This window comes from Lycorma delicatula, chromosome 10 (assembly GCF_047948215.1).
Source record: "Lycorma delicatula isolate Av1 chromosome 10, ASM4794821v1, whole genome shotgun sequence".
Taxonomy (NCBI): domain Eukaryota; kingdom Metazoa; phylum Arthropoda; class Insecta; order Hemiptera; family Fulgoridae; genus Lycorma; species Lycorma delicatula.
In genome coordinates this window covers 60,056,981-60,076,489 of record NC_134464.1, presented here as the reverse complement: position 1 = coordinate 60,076,489, position 19,509 = coordinate 60,056,981, and the positions used below count along the sequence as shown (strand labels likewise).

The 19,509-nt window shown below is 29.1% G+C and overlaps 1 protein-coding gene across 1 annotated transcript in view; it reads left to right on the top strand.

Annotated features, from left to right (window-relative positions):
• The window catches only part of LOC142331610 (protein sprint-like), a 747,263-nt gene that overhangs the window by 657 nt on the left and 727,097 nt on the right, over nucleotides 1-19,509 (top strand). Inside the window, exons 2-3 of the mRNA XM_075377633.1 lie at nucleotides 1,598-1,796; nucleotides 7,554-7,938. Coding sequence (XP_075233748.1) covers nucleotides 7,820-7,938 — 119 coding nt within the window. The 5' untranslated portion in view covers nucleotides 1,598-1,796; nucleotides 7,554-7,819. The remainder of the gene's footprint in view (nucleotides 1-1,597; nucleotides 1,797-7,553; nucleotides 7,939-19,509) is intronic.

The window sequence follows — 19,509 nt, the reverse complement described above, 5'->3', positions numbered from 1 at the left end:
AACATGACACAGATATTAATCTGGAAAAATATATAAATTATTTTTCACTTTATATTCTTATATCATCCTGCCTTTTCCAGTAGTTATCTATAAAAAATCTATATCTATATCTATCGAAGTATATATATATATATATATATATATATATATATATATATATATATATATATACTTCTACTGATTTACATGAAAAGAAATATTTTTTAATGAAAAAATTTTATTTTATAAAATTAGTATTCTAATTAAATAAATATTTATTAAAATTAAAAATATACATTTTACATTTAATTTAAACAAGAGCCTGTTTTTAAACGTGTGTTTCGAAACGCTGATTATGATTCGAAAATCCGTAACAAAATTCTTTCAAATTATAGGCCATTATTATTCATAAAGTCCTTAATAGTTCTGCTTAATTCAAATTAATTTTTTTTCTTCTCTAATATAATTTGATGTTGTTCGCATTGTACATCACACAGATGTGGTCCACAGTGTTAGCTTCATTATTAATAAACTTTTTTTTAAATTAAACATTAAAGGAGGTTATGATGAGCAGATTGTTTATTAATTTTATTTTTAGTTATTATTTTATAATACCTACCTTTTTCATATGGAAGGTTATGGTTTCAAATCCCATTCAGGCTTGACAAAATTCACCTATCACTCTAAAACTGTAATTGGGCGTCAGCTTGTCGTTTCTAAATAAATATATAACGGTTTACGGGAAGGGAATGTTGCAGATTTGCCAATTTGTTTTAGGATTTTGTACAAAAAAATATATAATACTTGCCGGTGTAAAACACTTGCTTGGCAATAAGGATTTAACACCAAAAACTTTAAAATTAATGTATCTTCGTATATATATATTCCGGGTCCTCTGTTTGTAGATAGTATTTTTCATACAATTTCCAACTAGTTTTGTTATTAAAAAATATTTGTACGTTTTAATACATCTCAAAAAATATTTATTTCAAAAAAAGTATCAAAAATATTTATTTTTATATATATATATTTTTTCGAAATAAAATTATATCTGAACAGTATAATAAGAATAAATTAATACGGACTAGGTTTTAGTTATATCAATTTTTCCTCGATCTTACACTGAGGCAATGCCGTTTGATTGAAGATCAAAGATTAAATTATAATTTAAAAAAAAAATAAAAAATCAATCAAATTAAAAGTAATTTCATCCTTTAAATATTAATCAGGAATACGGAAACCTAGTAGAGCAGCTGTGGTGACACTGATTTTCGATATTGTAATATACAGTATTTATTTTCATTAACTGGAATGTTCACGTTCTAAATTTGAAAGTGAAAAAAAAAACTGTAATACTGTAATGTGTTGTGTCAGTCTTTATTTTATTTTGCGTGCATTTTTATTTTATGTAATATATTTATTGAAAATTAATTAAGCTTCTAACATTTCTTTGTGAAGTAAAATTTAATTTAATGTAAATAACTCTCTCTTTTATTTTCTCATTTATATGGTGTGTGTATGCGTATGTGTTTGTGCGTTTGAATAAGTTATACTTTAAAAATTAGAAAAGCACGAGCTACTTGATTAGATAGAATTTATATTTATTTTTATGCAACAGAATTTATGCCTGGTACATAAATAGTTATGAATCATTAAAATTTGTTTACGACGATCACCTTATTTCTTCCGTCATTATATACTTTTTCTTCTTCTGCTATTGGATACTGATTATTGCGTTTAAAGATCTGTGAAACATTTATTCTAGTTAAACGAAAGTTACGTCATTGAAAAATTCTTTAAACGCTATAAACTTTCAGGTTAATATTTTATTTATTATTTTTTTTACAACCTATAAATCTTTGTTATTATTTTTTTTCTTGTCTCACTACTTGTTAATATGTTTGCATTCTGCGGTTTACTATTTATTATTGGTAATTGCGGGGTTTTTTATTTGTATTTTATAATTTTACTTCATTAACCCGACTATTTCAGTTAAAAAGAAAGTTGGTTTCTTACTTTTGAATTAGTGATTATATATATATATATATATATATATATATATATTTTTATTTTTATTATCTCATAGTTATTTATCTTTATACTGTATTAAGTTTTGAATAATTTTTTTTTCAATTTACCAACCATTTTTATTACTTTTATCTATTTATTGTTTATTTATGTTTTACTGTATGAAAGAATCAAGTTTACAAAATTACGATGAAATAGTGCTTTGGTAAAATCTAAACCTAGATGGCGATTTCACTTGTTAAACAACCACTAATTGACATTGAAAGAAAATTGTGTGTGTGTGTGTGTGTGTGAAGTTAAACAAACAAATAGAGATAAATGAAAAAATATAAATAATTATTGTGAACAAAAATTAATTGACAAATAAACAGTACTTAGGAAATTATGTTAAAATATTTTATAATGAAAGACATACCAACGTTTTATAATGTTTGTTTGTTAACATCATCTATGGTTTTTTCTTGCATGGTTCCTACAGGCCGGAAAAGTCAGGAAATATAACGTTAGTCAGGAATTTAAAAAAAAAAAAAAAAAAAAAAAAAACAGAAAAAATTGCATCAGAATTCAGAGATGGCTTTTCCGTTAAAAAAATCTCTTCTAATAGAGAATTTTCACGAACAGACACAATAATTTATCAACAAAAAGTTTTCATTGCGATTGTAGATGCTGGGAACAAGGAGGATGTTTTCATTGCCGAAAAAATGCTCGCTGCAGTGAGAAGCTCTAGAAGACGATATGAAGAATGTCTTGTAGAAAAAATAAGCGAAATGCAAGCAGAGATAAAAAAAAACTGGAAAGCTACAATCTTAGGAAAAGAAGAACAGATAGCCGCCAAAATTAAACTTTTAGAAAAGGACAAACGATTAGGAACCTAAAGATATTAAAGATAAGTTGCTCTGTGTTTTATACGTACATTATAATGCGTCTGAAATGAAATCTCATGTTATTATTTTTTTAATTTTTTTTTTGTTGTATATGTTAGAATAATAATGACGAAATATTTTTCAAGTAAATGTTCGTTTTCTGTACAAAATAAAATGTTGTGTCCTAGTTTTCTTATCTGTTATCACAATGATTGTAGTTTCCCTTAAGTTGTAATAGTACGCCCGCCTCCGTGGTGCGAGTGGTGGCGTCTCGGCCTTTCATCCGTAAGTCCCGGGTTCGATTCCCGGTCGGGCATGGCATTTTTCACACACGTTACAAATCATTCATCACATCCTCTGAATCATGGTGGTCCCGGAGGTTAAACAAGAAAAAAAAAGTTGTTATCGTTCTTATATTCTTTGTTAAATTGAAATTGTGTTTCTTAGAATATTTACGCCAACCAAGTTATTAAATATGGATGTTTTTTTTTTTTTTACTTTGTAAAATAATGTAGCTAGTTTTTGTGAAAAAGTTTTAAACAATATTAGGTGCCGATTGTTTTTAAAAATTTCTGTAGTTACTTTATTTCTAATAACATTTTATTTTTTATCAGTTGTTACTTTTAGTTATAGTGAGTTCTTTTTTATGCGAGAAACTTTTTTTTTTTTACTTTGCAATGTAATTTACTGAAACGATTTATTACAAAAAATAGCCTAATTTTAAATTTGCATTATAAAAAAAATCATTAAAAAATAAACTTGTAATAATAAATAATAAAAAAATAGGCATAAGTTCGGCAGATATGGGGTTGGTGGAGGCTGCAAAAAAATAAAATTGTAGATATTTTGGAGAGTAAACGGCAGTAGCATAACATTAGGAAAGTCAGGAAATTTTTACTAAATTGGTCAGGAAAGCAAAAAAAAAAAAATGAATCTTAAAATTCGGTGGGACCTGTATTCACTTTTTTATTTAACTCTTTTTGTAAACTTTTTCCGCTGCATCTATCGATGATATATAACGAACTAGCCGTCTAATCTTAAGTAATTATTATATGAACTATTCTTAAGCGTAGTCTTTTTTTTCATTTCATAAAGAGTATCCTGAAAGGTGATATCCAAATTTTTTAAGGTACCCGATTCAGGACATCAAAATAAACAAAAAGGTTCGTGTGCACAAATTCCCAATCTCGCTTCGTTTTTCCCTCTGTCCTGTAATTTTATTATTTATTTTTGTTCAATAAGAATTTTTATATTAGGAATGGATTAAAATATTGTGATGAAATTTGATGTACCCGAAAATATCCACAAAATAAATAAGTTTGAAAATTCAATTTAAGTTTTTTAATCAGTAATAACTCGTTTGGTAAATATTACTTTTATTGAATTATATTTTATTAGATAAAATGTTAAATCTTTTATTGTGAATAGAATAACACCTCATTAACTGTTAAAATTGTTAAACAACTGAAATAAAGTTGAAATTGTTAAAGTAGGTAATTTTGTGCTCGTTTTCACCATTTAAATATCAACCATTTTGAATTTTTAAACTTATTTATTTTGTACATGTGGTTCGGAACATGTTCCAACACAATTCCATTAAATTGTAACAATTCGTTCTTAAGATATAAATTATTATTGAAAAAAACACAGAGAAAATGAAGCGAGATTAGGAATTTGAACAAATTAACTTTTTTGTTTATTTTTGATGCCTACAATCAGTCAGTCCCTTAAGTTTGGCTGACAGCTCCTGACATACTCTGTTTAACAGTTGATGGTCATATTTAACTTTTTACTTGGATACGTTTTCTTTTTATAAAAAGTGTATTAGGAAGCTCATAAAAGGAAAATGTAACTTTTATTATTTCTTTCTTTTAATCATGATAGTGTTTAACATGAAGATCGCATGAGCATACTTTTGATCTGAATTTATTATTATCTGATTAAAGATCATTACATGATTAACAAAACGTGCCGCATAATGAAGTACAGCAGAGGTCAGCAAACGTTTTTGTCAGTAAGGGCGTAAAATAAATTCAGAAGTTATTGGGGGCGCCACGCTATTATTATACAATAAGCCGATACATTTCTTTTAAAATCAATAAAACAAAATTGTTATTCCCAGTCACATTAAAACAATAAATTTTTAATTAAGTTAAAAATTTTAATTTTTTCTTTTTCTTTTACAATTATTCATGATGGGTTATTTATCCATTCAACCAGTACGATACGTATTTGATAGTGAAAAGCGCACCATCATCCATGATATGGTTACCAAAATAATACATAAATAATAAAATATATTCAATAATAATAACACTCAGAATACGGTAACATACTACCAAATTTATCAGAAGCGATAATATTCCTACGTGCTAAGTCGCAAGGGATATGACCTTGATTGTTATTTGCTGATACAGAGCTTGCACAATTATATTGTCTTATATACGCGCGCCGCCGTTACGGTTATTGGGCTTAGTAGGTGTGTAATATAGTGAGGGCGCCACGGCACCCGCGTTGCCGACCGCTGAAGTATGGTATTAATTCACTTTGAAAAAAAGAAGGGATTTATAATATGCCTTGCAAATTCATTGCAATTATGACTGAACTAAGAAACTGTGATGTACAGTAGGGATTATTTTGAATATTATTGTAATGTTTTCAGTTCCTCCACTGTCATGCACAATGTTTTCAGAATGCTAGTAGTAGTTACGATGTGACAACTCTTGAATCGATAACTATATTTGCCATACAGTTTTTTTTTTGACGGATTTTTATTTAATTGATCTATTTCTATTTGTGGAATAGTTTTATTTTTTCTTTGAAAGGATTAGTATTATTTAACCATTAATATTTTTCAATTTATTAAAAATAAATTATTTAAAACAACCAATAAATACAAAGGTTATATGCATAAATTGAATACATAAAGTTAAATACATAAAAAAAATGTTTTTGAAAAAACATTATTTTTATACAACTTTTAAACATATCTTAAAAATTTACAAATAACTAAATTTTGTAAAAAGAATAAGTGTTATTTAATATTATCTTTTTATATGTGTATAAGAAAACTAATGAACCTATTATAGCTTTATTCTTTTTGCTTTGATCGTGTGACAAACCGTAAGTGTTTTTTACTTCCTTGTACGAAGTAAAGGAAGTATTGTGATCGCAAAAGATTTCACTTTACAGATTTCAATGGAAATATCCATTTTGACCATCCCTGAATCCATTTTGATTAGTTTCGGCGTGACGTCTGTACGTACGTATGTATCTCGCATAACTCAAAAACGATTAACCGTAGAGTGTTGAAATTTTGGATCTAGGACTGTTGTAACATCTTTAGGAAGTTATGCACCTTCCCTTTTGTTTGCAATTGACTGAACCAAAAGTGGCCAAAATCTAAACAAATTTGGATTTTGGACTTTTCCTTAACTGCAGTCATAAACTCTCAGTGAGAGCGTTTCAACGTATATCATTAGTGATACGTATTTTCATTGGTTCCTGAGTTATAATCAAGTAAAATTTTAATTTATAAAATATTTGGATCTTAAGGGAAGGCACATCGGTTCGAATCAGACTTCATCTCCTTTTTTTAAATTTTTTTAAATTTAAATATATTGATTTATATATAATTATTAACTTCTCATTGTAAAAATATTTTTACGATAAATAATAATTCAATAACAAAAAAAAAAAAAAAGAAAAAATATCAGAAGTTTTCAATGAAATAAAATTTTATGTACTTTTCATTTTAAAAAAAATGTGCAAATATAATTAAATAGGTGTACAAGGAAGTGGTGTGTTGTCCATATCAAATTTTTTATTCTTTAAAAAGTGTTTATTTAAATTTTTCAACATTTTCTTAAACATTTCAATTAAAAAAAGTTTTCCGATAAAAATCATTATAAAAAATAATAATAAAATATTACGTTACTGATAAATATATTTAAAAAAAAATATTTTTACCAAAATATTTTCTTTTAATTTTTTAAATTTCTCATTAGGAGGTTCTCGTGATGTTGAATTTGATGCATAAAAATATTTTATTATTTTTGTTATAAATTTTATTTTAGTAAAAAAAAAAAAAATAAATAAAAATAAATGATTTTAGACCAATTTTTATTAGGATTCAATCTCGTATTGTGAAAAAGATTTTTTCTTGCACCTATTTACTTCCATTAATGAAAAAAAATCAAATGTACGATTCTTTAGTACAGCTACTGAATATCTTAAATTTAATTAGCTGTAAATCCAGCTTTTTAGGTTATATACAATTTGGCATTTAATTTTTTCCAGTACCAAGTCAATACATTAAATCATACAGTGTAATGTTTCAATTTTAACTGAATATCTTCGGCTGAAATACATTTATAATAAAAGTATTCAAATCCATTTCAAAGTGACTAATAATTTTAATTTCATTTGAATCGTGATCCTCCGGCATCATAGTATAGTTTATTAATAATATTTTATAATATCGGTAGAATTCAATTTTTTCAGATGCACATATAATTTTATGAAATAAAAAAATTCAATGATTAATTAAAAAAAAAAAAAAAATTAGTATTAAATTAAAATATTAGTAAATAATTCCTTTTACAGTATATTACGTAGTTTACATTTAATACAGTGAATTCCTTATTTACTTAGCATAAATAAAAGATTTTTATTTTTTTGTAGTGTCAAGAAGAACGAATTAAGTATAACATAGTCGTTATAATCGTAGAAGGTTTTGCTTGTTTTGATGTATTTAAGTACATATTCCTTGTCTCTTTAATAAAAAAATTCCTAAGATTCTTATTTCATATGACAGCGTCTTAAAAAATATATATAAATAATTTTATGTGAACATACCATTTACAGTGTTTGTGGGTTTAAGTATTGTGTCAGTGTGTTTTTTTTTTCAAGTGTTTGCAAGTGTTTTATTTGTGTTAACACCTTCATTAATGAGTGGTTCAAGAAATGCCTGCTTACCTGATATGCTTATTACGCAATACACTGCATTTTTATTACAAACGACGAAGAAAACTGCTGTTGTTAATCCTACCTGTATTCACGATTTCGGGTCAGTATATGTTATATATATTTATGAACCTTTTTGTAATAAATAAGTGTAATTTTTTTTTTAATTTTAAGATTTTTAAGTTATAATCCATCCATTTCATCTACATTTTACATAAAATATTACGCACGGTTGAGCTGATCCTTAGCTATTTTTGCTGTTCGTTGACAGAGCTTAATTTTACCGAACTCTAGTTTATGTTACCTCCGTTCTAAAAACATTTTATTGTAGACGCCCTATATTTTTTGTAATTGAAGAAATTTTATTTAAAACAAAATTTATAGCATTCATTTTTAAAAAGTCAATTAGAATAAAATTTATTTATAAAAAGTATTATTTATTTATTCCATTCGGTTTTTTCATCACCTATTTTAAAAATCGGTTTTATAGTTTATACTATACTTATGTCGCTTTATTGTAAACAGTATAAATTAATAACTAGTTCTTTCTTTGTGAAGAATTAAGAAGTTAAGTTAAAGAGTTGACAACACAGTTGTAGGACTTTCCCGTCACGCGGCTATTTATAAATAAAACATAATTAATATATTAATGATATATTGAAAAAACCCCACGTTATAATTATAATAATATTGCCTTGAGGTTAAACCGTAAATTTTTGATCTGGTATTACCAAAAAAAAGCTTCTTTCAACAACTTAAAATATTAAAATCGTTTTCAGCGCCCTTGAAAATGTATAAATTAATTCCTCACACGAAAATGTTTGTTACTTTTTGCGGGAATCTCAAAGTGGGAGTTAAGTTCAATTTTGTAAAAAATCTTTTTTTTAAAGCGATCTTGATTACAATAAAAAAGGAAAGAGGAAAAATGTTAAAAGAACCTCCCATTTTAAAGCAATCCTGATTACAATAAAGAAGGAAAAATTGCATAACTTTTGGTCTAGTCCGGCCGGACTAGTTATCGTGGATTCTTTGGTGGTTGGGTTTCAATTAACCACATATCTCAGGAATGGTCGAACTGAGACTGTACAAGTCTGCACTTCATTTACACTCATACATATCATCCTCATTCATCCTCTAAAGTATTATTTGAAAGGTAATTACCGGAAGATAAACAGGAAAAAGAAAGTAAAGATTAATTTATACGCTTAAATAGACGACAGTAGAAGAAACCAGAATGAAAAACAACCATCATAGTGATTATAACAAAGCTCAAAATTATATAACATTTTTTAGGCTCGGGGTAGGATTTCCCAAAAATCTTTTTTGCAAATGTTATTTTTAATTGTTAACAAATATGCCTTAGAAAAATATGACCTTAATTAGGTGAAAGAAGATGGAAAGAAGAAGGTGAAGATACTGAAGGTCCCCTTTCTCTACAGGCTCACCCCCTTGTCGTTTTAAGCTGAAAATTTATTTGCTTAAATGCTCTGTGTATTGAAGTAATATGACTAAGTTTGGTCAAAATTGGTCCTGTAGTTCTGGAGATATAAGGTGATTTAGAAACCAACACCGATCACATACATACAAATATAGAAAATACGACATACGTACATACAAATATATACTAGAAATGTACTAAATTTCCGGAAAACCCGGATGTTTTCATCCGTTTTTTTGGGTTCCTTAGGTGTCAAAACGTCAAGATCCTGTGAAAACCGCATTTGTCCAAATTGGACCGATTACAATACTTTCGATTCTAAAGCTATAGATCTACTATAGCGCTAGGTGGGAAAGTAAAAATAAAAACAAAAAACAATTCCCTAGAATATTTATTTAGATAAAATTAAATTTGTGGTAAATTATTGTTCAATGATTGATATAAATATGATATTCTACATAATAAATACGTTCATATTCCTCTTTGGTTTGGCTAAAAGATTTATCAAAGAAAAAAAATTATTCAATTTTTTCAGTAGATAAATAAAAACTTCCAACTTTTGTTTAATAATTTTAAAAAAGAAAAATATGTCATTAAAAAAACAGTATTTATATTTCAGGTAAGATATTAATACTGCCGGCCTCCGTGGCGCGAGTGGTAGCGTCTCGGCCTTTCATCCGGAAGTCCGGGGTTCGAATCTCGGTCAGGTATGGCATTTTCACACACGCTACAAATCATTCATCTCATTCTCTGAAGAATGCCTAACGGTGGATCCGGAGGTTAAACAAAAAAAAAAAGAAGAAGATATTAATACAATTTAATAACTATTTTTATGAACGATAATATAGAAATTAATATAAAAATAATAATTAAAAAATTCTTCCACGTTCTGTTGAAATAAGGAAACAATACGTTTACTGATTTTCATAATTCTTACCATATTGAAAATTTTGTTAAAAAATTAAACCGAATAAAAATAAAAATTATCCATGATAATGGAAGTAAACGGATGTTATCATTTTTGTTATAATAATTAATTAGTTTTTAACAATAAAAAAATTACCTTTTAATAAATTATATACATAAAAAGCACGTTTAAAGCTGATAGATGCATCGCCCAAGATTCTTTTCATCCTGTGCGATATGATATGATGGGAATATTTTAATACGATGATTTAAAATGCATAACTGGTGCCGCTTGATCTGGAGGTTTGTCGCAAAGAAATAGGTTTTATCAAAATTACGGCCGAATTCAAACATTTTTGTAGACCACCATTGAATCGTAAAAAAAATAATTTAAATAAAATATAGCAAAAGCAACAAAATAACCGTACTTTTAGAACAATAGAGAAGTATGAAAGGAGAAATAATCGTAAGTTTGTTATTCAGTTTTCACTTATAAAAATATTTTCATATATATATATATATATATATATATATATATATATATGTGTGTGTGTGTAAGTATATATATACATATATATACACACACACAAAAAATTATTTTGGATAAAGACGAAAAATTTACGATGATTTACGTAATTTAAGAATTTTTATTTCGTGAAAATTTTCGGTCTGGATTCTTCCAATAATCGGGTTTATACAAAACCTTTTTATTTTTTTTTACAATGTTAATTACTAAAATATCTAAAATTCTGATTGTCATATCTTAATTGCATCGTTATCTTAATTAAGTTGATTGCAGTTTGTTGAAATTTCAGTCATTTATAAAAAAAAAAATAATAATTTTTCAATGATTTTTTATGTTTTTTATTAAATTATTTTAATAAAATATTAATTAAAGCAGTAGTAGAAATCACGAAAAATTTGTGGGTCAAACTAAACAGTTTACTTAACCAGCGTATATGATATCTCTATTCATATTACTCTCTGAAAGTGCATTTAACCTTATACAGTTATCCTTTACTTTCAATTTTTTTAAATCGCTAAAATTTCTTCAATTTTAATAAATATTATTGCTTAACAAAATGTTTTCTAATTTATGCAGAAAGTAGACGTATACCGGTATTTAACGTTATACTAAGTTAGCTTAAGTCTGCTTAGTAAATGTATAGTTATAATATATATTTTTAAAAAACGTAATAAAATTTATAAAGGAAGATAAATAAGTTAATAAAAATAGCAGGTTATAACGGAACTCTGTGACTGTTGGAATAATTTTTTTTTTTAATTTAATGATATGTAATCCACATCTGTAACCTTTGAAACTAATGATTTCAAAGACGAAGAATGGTATGTGCTTGTACGTGTATATACATATACCTATAACTTTGCAAAGAACTAAAACCAACTTGTTTTCCGGTTGTAAGATGAGATCACTCTAAAAGAAGCGGTTTCTACGGACGTGATTTGATGAGTAATTAGTTTAATGAATTTAATACAAGTTGTTTGTCCGTCTTTCTTAAGTATGACAAACAAATGTAATTGGAACATTATAATGTAACATCGGTTTTAAAAATTACTTAATGTTGTGAATATTTACATATTTTTTTATTGTTAAAAAATGTTAAATTTTATTTATCATAATAAAATTAACAAAAATGAAATTAGAGGTTGATATTTCAAGAGCATTATGTTACTATATATCGGCTAAGTTTTACCGGTTTACATTGTATGCCATGAATAGAAAGCATTTGGTTCTATTTTCCGGAAGGATTTATTTTAATTGAAGTATAGGGTCTTCGTAAAAACCCACCGGGTTGTCTAGTGCTGAACGCGTCTTTCCAAATCAGCTGATTTGGAAGTCGAGTGTTCCAGCGTTCAAGTCCTGGTAAAAACAGTTACTTTTATACGGATTTGAATACTAGATCGTGGATACCGGTGTTCTTTGGTGGTTGGATTTCCATTAACCACACATCTCAGGATGGTCGAACTGAGGTTGTCAAGACTGCATTTCATTTACACTCATACATATCTTCCTCATTCATCGCCTGAATTAATACCTGAACGGTAATTCTAAGAGGCTACACAAGAATAAAAATAAAGGTCTTCGTAAAAGAATGGTGGTGTTTTGAATATGGATTAAATGAAAATAAAGTTATTTATTGTTGATGTTTATTTATCGAATTTGTCATCTCATACAGTTTTTTTTACATAACTAATAAATTTCAATACATTCACCACTAGTCGCTTGGCAAATGTCCAATCGATACTCAATTTCTGTCGGTACCCGAATTAACATACGTTCTGTTATGGTTACAGTTGCTTCAATAATCTTTTCCTTTAAGTGACGTAGGTCGCGTATTTTTTGCGAATAAACAATGTTATTTACGTACCTCCACAAGAAAAAATCCTTGGAGGCTAGGGTATAGCTCCTTGCCGGCCTGTCCAACAATGTCCAAATTTTTCGTTCAAAAATTCGTGGCTGACGAATACAAGGACAGCTGTTAGAATAAATGCGTTGATTGTTTTTGAGTTCATCCGGTCGGGTAAAGCAATAATTGTTAACATATCGAGATAATAATTTCCATTAATAGTCTTTTCAGCAAAGAAAAAGGGCCTAATTGCAAGATTTTTCATCACACCACCCCAAACGTTAATTTTAGGCGTGTAGCTTCGTTTCTCAAAAATTACATGTGGGTTTTCAGGTCCCCATAATCGTGAATTTTGTTTGCTAACATACCCTTTAATATGGAATGTAGCTTCATCCGTAAAAATTATATCGTCTAAAAATGTTTCGATTTCATTAATTTTATGGAAAATTTCGAGAGTGAAATTGGAACGTTTTTCTCCATCATCAGGTTTCAGTTTCTGCAGTAGCTGGATTTTAAATGCGTTTAATTTCAATCTTTTGAGTAAAACTTTGTGAATTGTTGTTTTCGGTATATTAAACTCGTGGCTTCGACGAGAAATGGTTTTGTTGGGACTTCGCGATAATCTAATTCGTTAACAGTTTCGTCTAATACACGTGGTCTGCCGGTTGATTTTTCCTTGAGAAAAGATCCAGTTTCTTCGAACTGTTTCAACCAACGTCGTATATATTTTTTTCATGCGTGGGCTGTTTTTCACATTCACGTCGAAATGTACGTTGAATTAAAAATTACGGACTTAATTCATCCTGCCACTGCTTTTTCTTGAACAGTGAATATAGTAACGAACTAAACACACCACAGAAACAATACAAAAACTGGTGTGATGGTTTGAACAGCTGTGATACACAAACCTTTGGGTTGCAGGCTATCAGAGCTACCAACATAACTTCTCTCAAAATTTCCCTACAACCGTAATTTTTTTCCCTGTTTAGCCTCCGGGAATCACCGTCAGGTATTACTTCAGATGATGACTTAGGATGATATGTATGAGTGCAATTGAAGTGTAATCTTGTAAAGTCTCAGGTCGACCATTTCTGAAATGTGTGGTTAATTGAAATCGAACCACCAAAGAATACCGGTATCCACGATCTAGTATTCAAATCCGTATAAACGTAACTGCCTTTGGACTTGAACGCCGGAACTCTCGACGTCAAAATCAGTTGATTTGCGAAGACGTGTTCACCACCAGACCAACCCGGTGGGTTTTACAACCTTGGTCTTTTTTTTTCATACTTATTAAGCACCCACAACTGGTTCCTGGGCTGGTCCCTCGCCGTTGAGCAAAACCAGTTGCCTTAGTGTCCCGTGGCACCAGTCTTTCTGCTCACCTTGTTTTACCCTTCTCCAAAAGGCCTACCCATCGGGGTCCCTCTAGCTTCAACAGAACGTGTCGACTTCCACTCCAGGTGGCTGACATATTCCTCCGCCGGAGGACTACCCTACCCTTTCGTATGCTATCAGATGTAGGTGCGCATTTCGCGCATCTTCACTTTCCCCGCAATTCTCAAACCTCGAGGGTCCCCCATGTCAAATTAAATTCTTTCTTTCCTTTAGTGTGGGTCCGGCGGGACAATTTCTCTTTCAGTTAGATAATTTTACATACCTCGAGATAGACAGGGTTCCGTAAAGTTTCTGTATCTTAAAACTTTACTGTTTACCTTAAGGAAGTCTTATCCAGTTCGCAAGTGGATGTTCATTGTACAAAACATATTATGACTGCTATAAGTGTGTTGCGGCCGCGTGTAATTAGTGATGATGCCATACCAAAAATAAACAAAAATACCCCACCTATAGGAAAATACTCTTTTGAGTGGAATCTATCTTGTTTCAAGAATCCTGAAGTGGGTCTTTCTTTTTATTCTCCCATTTCCTTGTTCTCATCTTTTTTCCCCTAGGCAAATTTCTTAACCACCTAGGTCCCTAGAGTATTTTCCCTAGATCTATCGGTGTATTTTTATTAAACGTATTTATTTGTTAATTTAAATTTGTTAAACGTTATTATTTATAACGTATGTTTGCTAAACGTTATTTTAATTTAGGTTTAGATGTGTTATGAATGTGACAGATGAATCGGATGTAAAGAGAGAGCAGGCCTTGGATGGATAACAACCGAAAATACTGTAAACCAGATGATATAAGTGGTGGTAAAATGGAATGTTATAGGCGGTTTGGCCACGGAAGTTCATCAGAGGAAAGTTTCGTGACTGGAGCAGAGAACAGCAAATATAAAAAAAGGAAGAGAGAGACGACACCGGCTACCAGGGGGGATCTGGGAACGGCATAGCCGGACTTGGTTTTCATCCCTATTGCTAGAGGCAACACTGAGTCCTGGTTACTGCCGCGAAGCCCGGGAACGGTATAGCCGGGCCCGGTTATCCCGCCTCGATGATTTGAGGCAGCGAATGAGGTGAATAGAAGATGCCCCCTGAGTTGAATATTGCTTGAATACCGATTTGATCCAGGAGAGCAAGAAAAAAAAGGTGTAGACGTATGAATTTTGAATTCTGGTTTTTTTTTTTAGTGCGGTATCCTATGCATTTCGGATCTATCTGCTGCCAGTTCTTATTTTCAAATCTGTGACTACAAAACAATTAACGCGGAATTGAGATTCTTAATCGGTAAAGCCGAATCTAATTTCTTTTAATTCGTACTTTTAAAAAGAAATCTCTCGTCTGTAGAAACCTACTTTTTATCTCCGTGTCTATTATATCCTTTGTAATTTTTTTACCGAAAAACGAAGAAAACGTTTCATAGTTTTATTAAAGGTTTATTTTATTTTTCATAATAATAAATTGGTATCGTTTTAGTATTCCTTTTTACTCGTTTTTCCTTATTTTTTTACCTGTAATTTCATAAAGCATTTCATTAAAAATAATTATTTCATTTCAGCCATAAAAGTTTAATAAAAAGAAAAACAACAATAGAAAATTTGAAAGATCAGACGTAGAGTATTGTTTAAAGTGTTATGAATTAACAAAATACAAAATTAAGAAATCTGTTTAGAGATTTCGAATAGAGAGAAGTTTTGTTGACAGATCTTTTTTTTAATATACTAATTTTGATGGATCGTCTAAATTAAGATTTTCGGGTTTAGTCGAGTTTGATTGAATATGGTTTACAGTGTAAGAACATGATATAATGAGTAAAATATATGTAATATTCTTGACGAAGTTAAATATATACTAATTATATTCAGATGTCCGCACAAAATACATGAAAATATTTATCAAGTGGTGGAATTTTAAAAAAAAATAAGTTTTTTACTTTTATTTTTCTAAGCAATCATATAAGCGGTTATTCTGTTTTCTACATTCTTTTTAATAATATTATATACTTAAGAGATTCTTTTTTTAGCGCGTATAATGCCGATAAAAGAAACCCGACGACGTTATATAGCCTTCTAACCTTTGTTGAAAGAAGATTTACGTACGTTGGTATATTTTGAAAGCTTTACTGCCGTTACGAAAGAATTATGAGGCATCTATTAAAAGGTCCCTTATTTAAAAAAGGCGAAAAAATAAGGGGGAACTAAAATTTGAATTACTATATCATTCTCTCAGAGACTACGCTATACTAGGTTAAACCTATTTTATCCACCCATAAAAACATTGTATGTACTTTGCATATATTTTGCTTATTCGTAATGTTCGTACTTTAAAGAATCTTTTTAACGTTTTTTTTCATACCTTTTATTAAATATGTAAAGTGTTTTTTCCAGTTTTATGAATAAAACGTCCGTTATTATGTTGCTTTAGATTTTTATTAATTTACAAAATGTTGCCATCGTTATTGTATATCGAGACATTAAATTAAATATATCTTCAAGTTCTTCCTTTCAAAGAAAAATCGATTATTTTCTATTAAAACATTTTGTTAAAATCATTTCTGGCTCCGTTCGCATACCCGTCAAACTACTATCTTAGAAATCAAACTTGTTTTTCACCAATTAATTGTGGATTAAATACTCGTTCGAATCCAACTTCATCTTTCGTATACATTTTTAAACCTTCTACTAGTCTTTGTCAAAGAGGTCTAATTTGAGTCTTGTCATACAGTATTAATGTGTTTTTTTTCGCTATTTATCTTATATCAATATTTTTTAGGAGTTTTCTGCGTTAAATTCCTGTCGTCATTTTTCCGCAGATTTGATATGTCAAGGTACATTTAGAATTATTATCACCATAGCTTCTGTTTCCTTCTGATCTTTGTATTTCGCATGACATTTTAACAGATAATGCTGTTTTATTATTCATTTAAATTTGTTTTTTGTTTGTTGATTTTTTTTTTCTTGAAAGTGCTAATTGTAATACCATGAGTTGATTAAAACATCTTCCTGATTATTTCCGTAGAACCAGAGGATGCTATCTAGATTTAACTGAATATTATCTGATTAATATCTCAAACGTTTTAAAGTTTTATATATGAAAAAAAAAAATTTGCTAACGATGTACGCAAAATAACGTGCAATTTGGGCATTATAAATGCAATATTTTTAGCCATCGTTAATATTGCTGTATTATTCTTCTATTTGTAAAGTGTATTATTTAAAGGATATGGCTGTAATTAAATAAAAATTTATTGTAAAAAAAAATAACTGTCTGTAAAATGATATTTTATTTCATGTGGAAAGGAAATGCCAGTAACACCTATCCACTAGGCCCAGTGATGTTACATTATAAAAAAAATCCCTTTTGGCACGCCGGAAGGCGGAGGTAATTTCACCAGTGCTAAGTAGGGGATAAAACTGATTTCCACCTTAAAGTTAAGAAAAACTTCAAATTTACTCAATACGACAATGGTTGCATATGAAAAAAGTTTCACATGTTTATCATAGGAGAAGACACATTTTTTAACAATTCCAGCAACATTTTGGTCATTCCTTGCCGTAAGGTTTGGTCATATCAAAAATTGTTTCAGACAAAAGTTTTAGGTAATGTTTACAGGACTGACGATCTCTTTAAACCGATTCGATACTGTGCCTATTAAGGGAAGGTATAAATAATTTTGTCTTCAAAACCCCATTTTTTTCATCCTTTGGGTCAATGGCTGGTGATATCAAAAAACTTTAGTTAGATAAATTTTAGACCCTTTTTAAAAGAATAGTAGGAACTTTAAACGAATTCAATATTTTACTTTATAAGAAAGTTATAGCGATTTTTTGATTTTTTGAAACCCCCGTGGTTCGATTTTGCCCAATTAACGAAATCGACTGAGATTTTGGGTCGTTATTTTATGATGTATCAATTTGAAAATGATTGGCGCAAATTTACGGCAGCTATCGTGTCCACAAAAAAGTGAAATAGATATATGTGTATATAAATCTTTGAACTGACAGTGGTTTTGGTGGCTGGGGGATGTGAAACGCGAAGAAATGTGAAATTTTCCGAGTCGAATCATGGTAAAAGATTACAAAAGATAGATTTCTTATAAAATCTACCTAAAAATCGAAGAAAGGTGATCTTAATTTTGTAATCAATTGGGCAATACTTATATACAAAAAAAAGGTTTGTAAAGGTCGCTCAATAATTAAGAGTCAAATGACTGTAGAAAAATTAAAGTTTATTCAACGACAATGAAACTAACGCTACTTTTCAACATAATCCCCCGAAACATTAAGGAAACCCTTGGTTAAATAAGTTAACCAATCTTTCTGTGAGATTTGTTATTCCAGTATAAAGGATTGTTCACCTTCCTTTCTGAGCCATTCTTATGTCACATTCATGACTTGCACTTGGTTGCCATGTAAAAAAGTTATTTGATAGAACCAAATAAAAAACAAATTTGTCATTTATCTCTTTAATTTGTTGAAAGACCTTCGTATTTAAATTATACACAGAAATTCAGAAGGTTAACCGGTTTAATTTTACAATGATTGATACATTTTTGTATTATTACGTATATATAAAAAAAAAAGTGTTTATGTATATAATCTAACAGTAAAGTATTGTAGACAAAGCAGGTGAGAGGTGAATGTAAAAAAGAATTGAAAAAAATTATTACAGTAAAATTAAAACAGATCATAGATGGAATTTATTCATATTTATATATATATTTTGTCTGATATTCCCATTAAAAAGGAGAATTGTATCATCTACATAACGATGCCATAGAATTTTTTTTTGTTTGTGTCTTCATTGTTCATTTTTATTTTATAAGTTTTATTCATTTTTTATCACATAACAGCCATTAATGACATAATTACGTCATATCTTTAAAAACAAGGCTCTAAGAGTAGCGGTAATTGAGGATAACTTAATATTTTTCTATAAATGAGTAATCTTTGCACTCTAACGATATTTGTGGCGCGAGTGATAGCCATTCATCCTTTCACCCGGGAGTCCCCGGGTTCGAATAGTCAGGAATAGCATTTTCATTACGCCACAAAATTCCATTTTCATATTCTCACGTTCAAGCTTCTTTATAAGCTTATGTGGTGAATTAATTCATCAAGAAAAAAAAGTAAAATAATATGTCGGAAGTCATTCATTCATAATCAACGCCCAGCAAAAACTACTGAAGGGAAATTGATGAAATTTTGTATACACGTACTTCTTACGGTGTAAATCATTGATTCCCAAAGTGGTCCAGGTGGACCCCCAGGGGTCCACGGGAGACTCCACATAGGTCTACGTTGGCGTGACAAAAAAGTGGGGGTTTCACAATTCGTTATTCCTAACAAAACTGAAGCCAAATATTGATAATTTGCTGTTAATCCATCAAGTACATCCCTCCCATTAAAATTGTAACTATTTTGTGATTGTCATTGTAGAAGTTACATTACGTTATTAATGTTTAATTTTAATTATATTACGACAATTTTATTATATTACATTGCAATATGATAATGATAATTAATAGTGTAATGATTACAAATTTGAATAAATGCAACACAAAAAAATATACT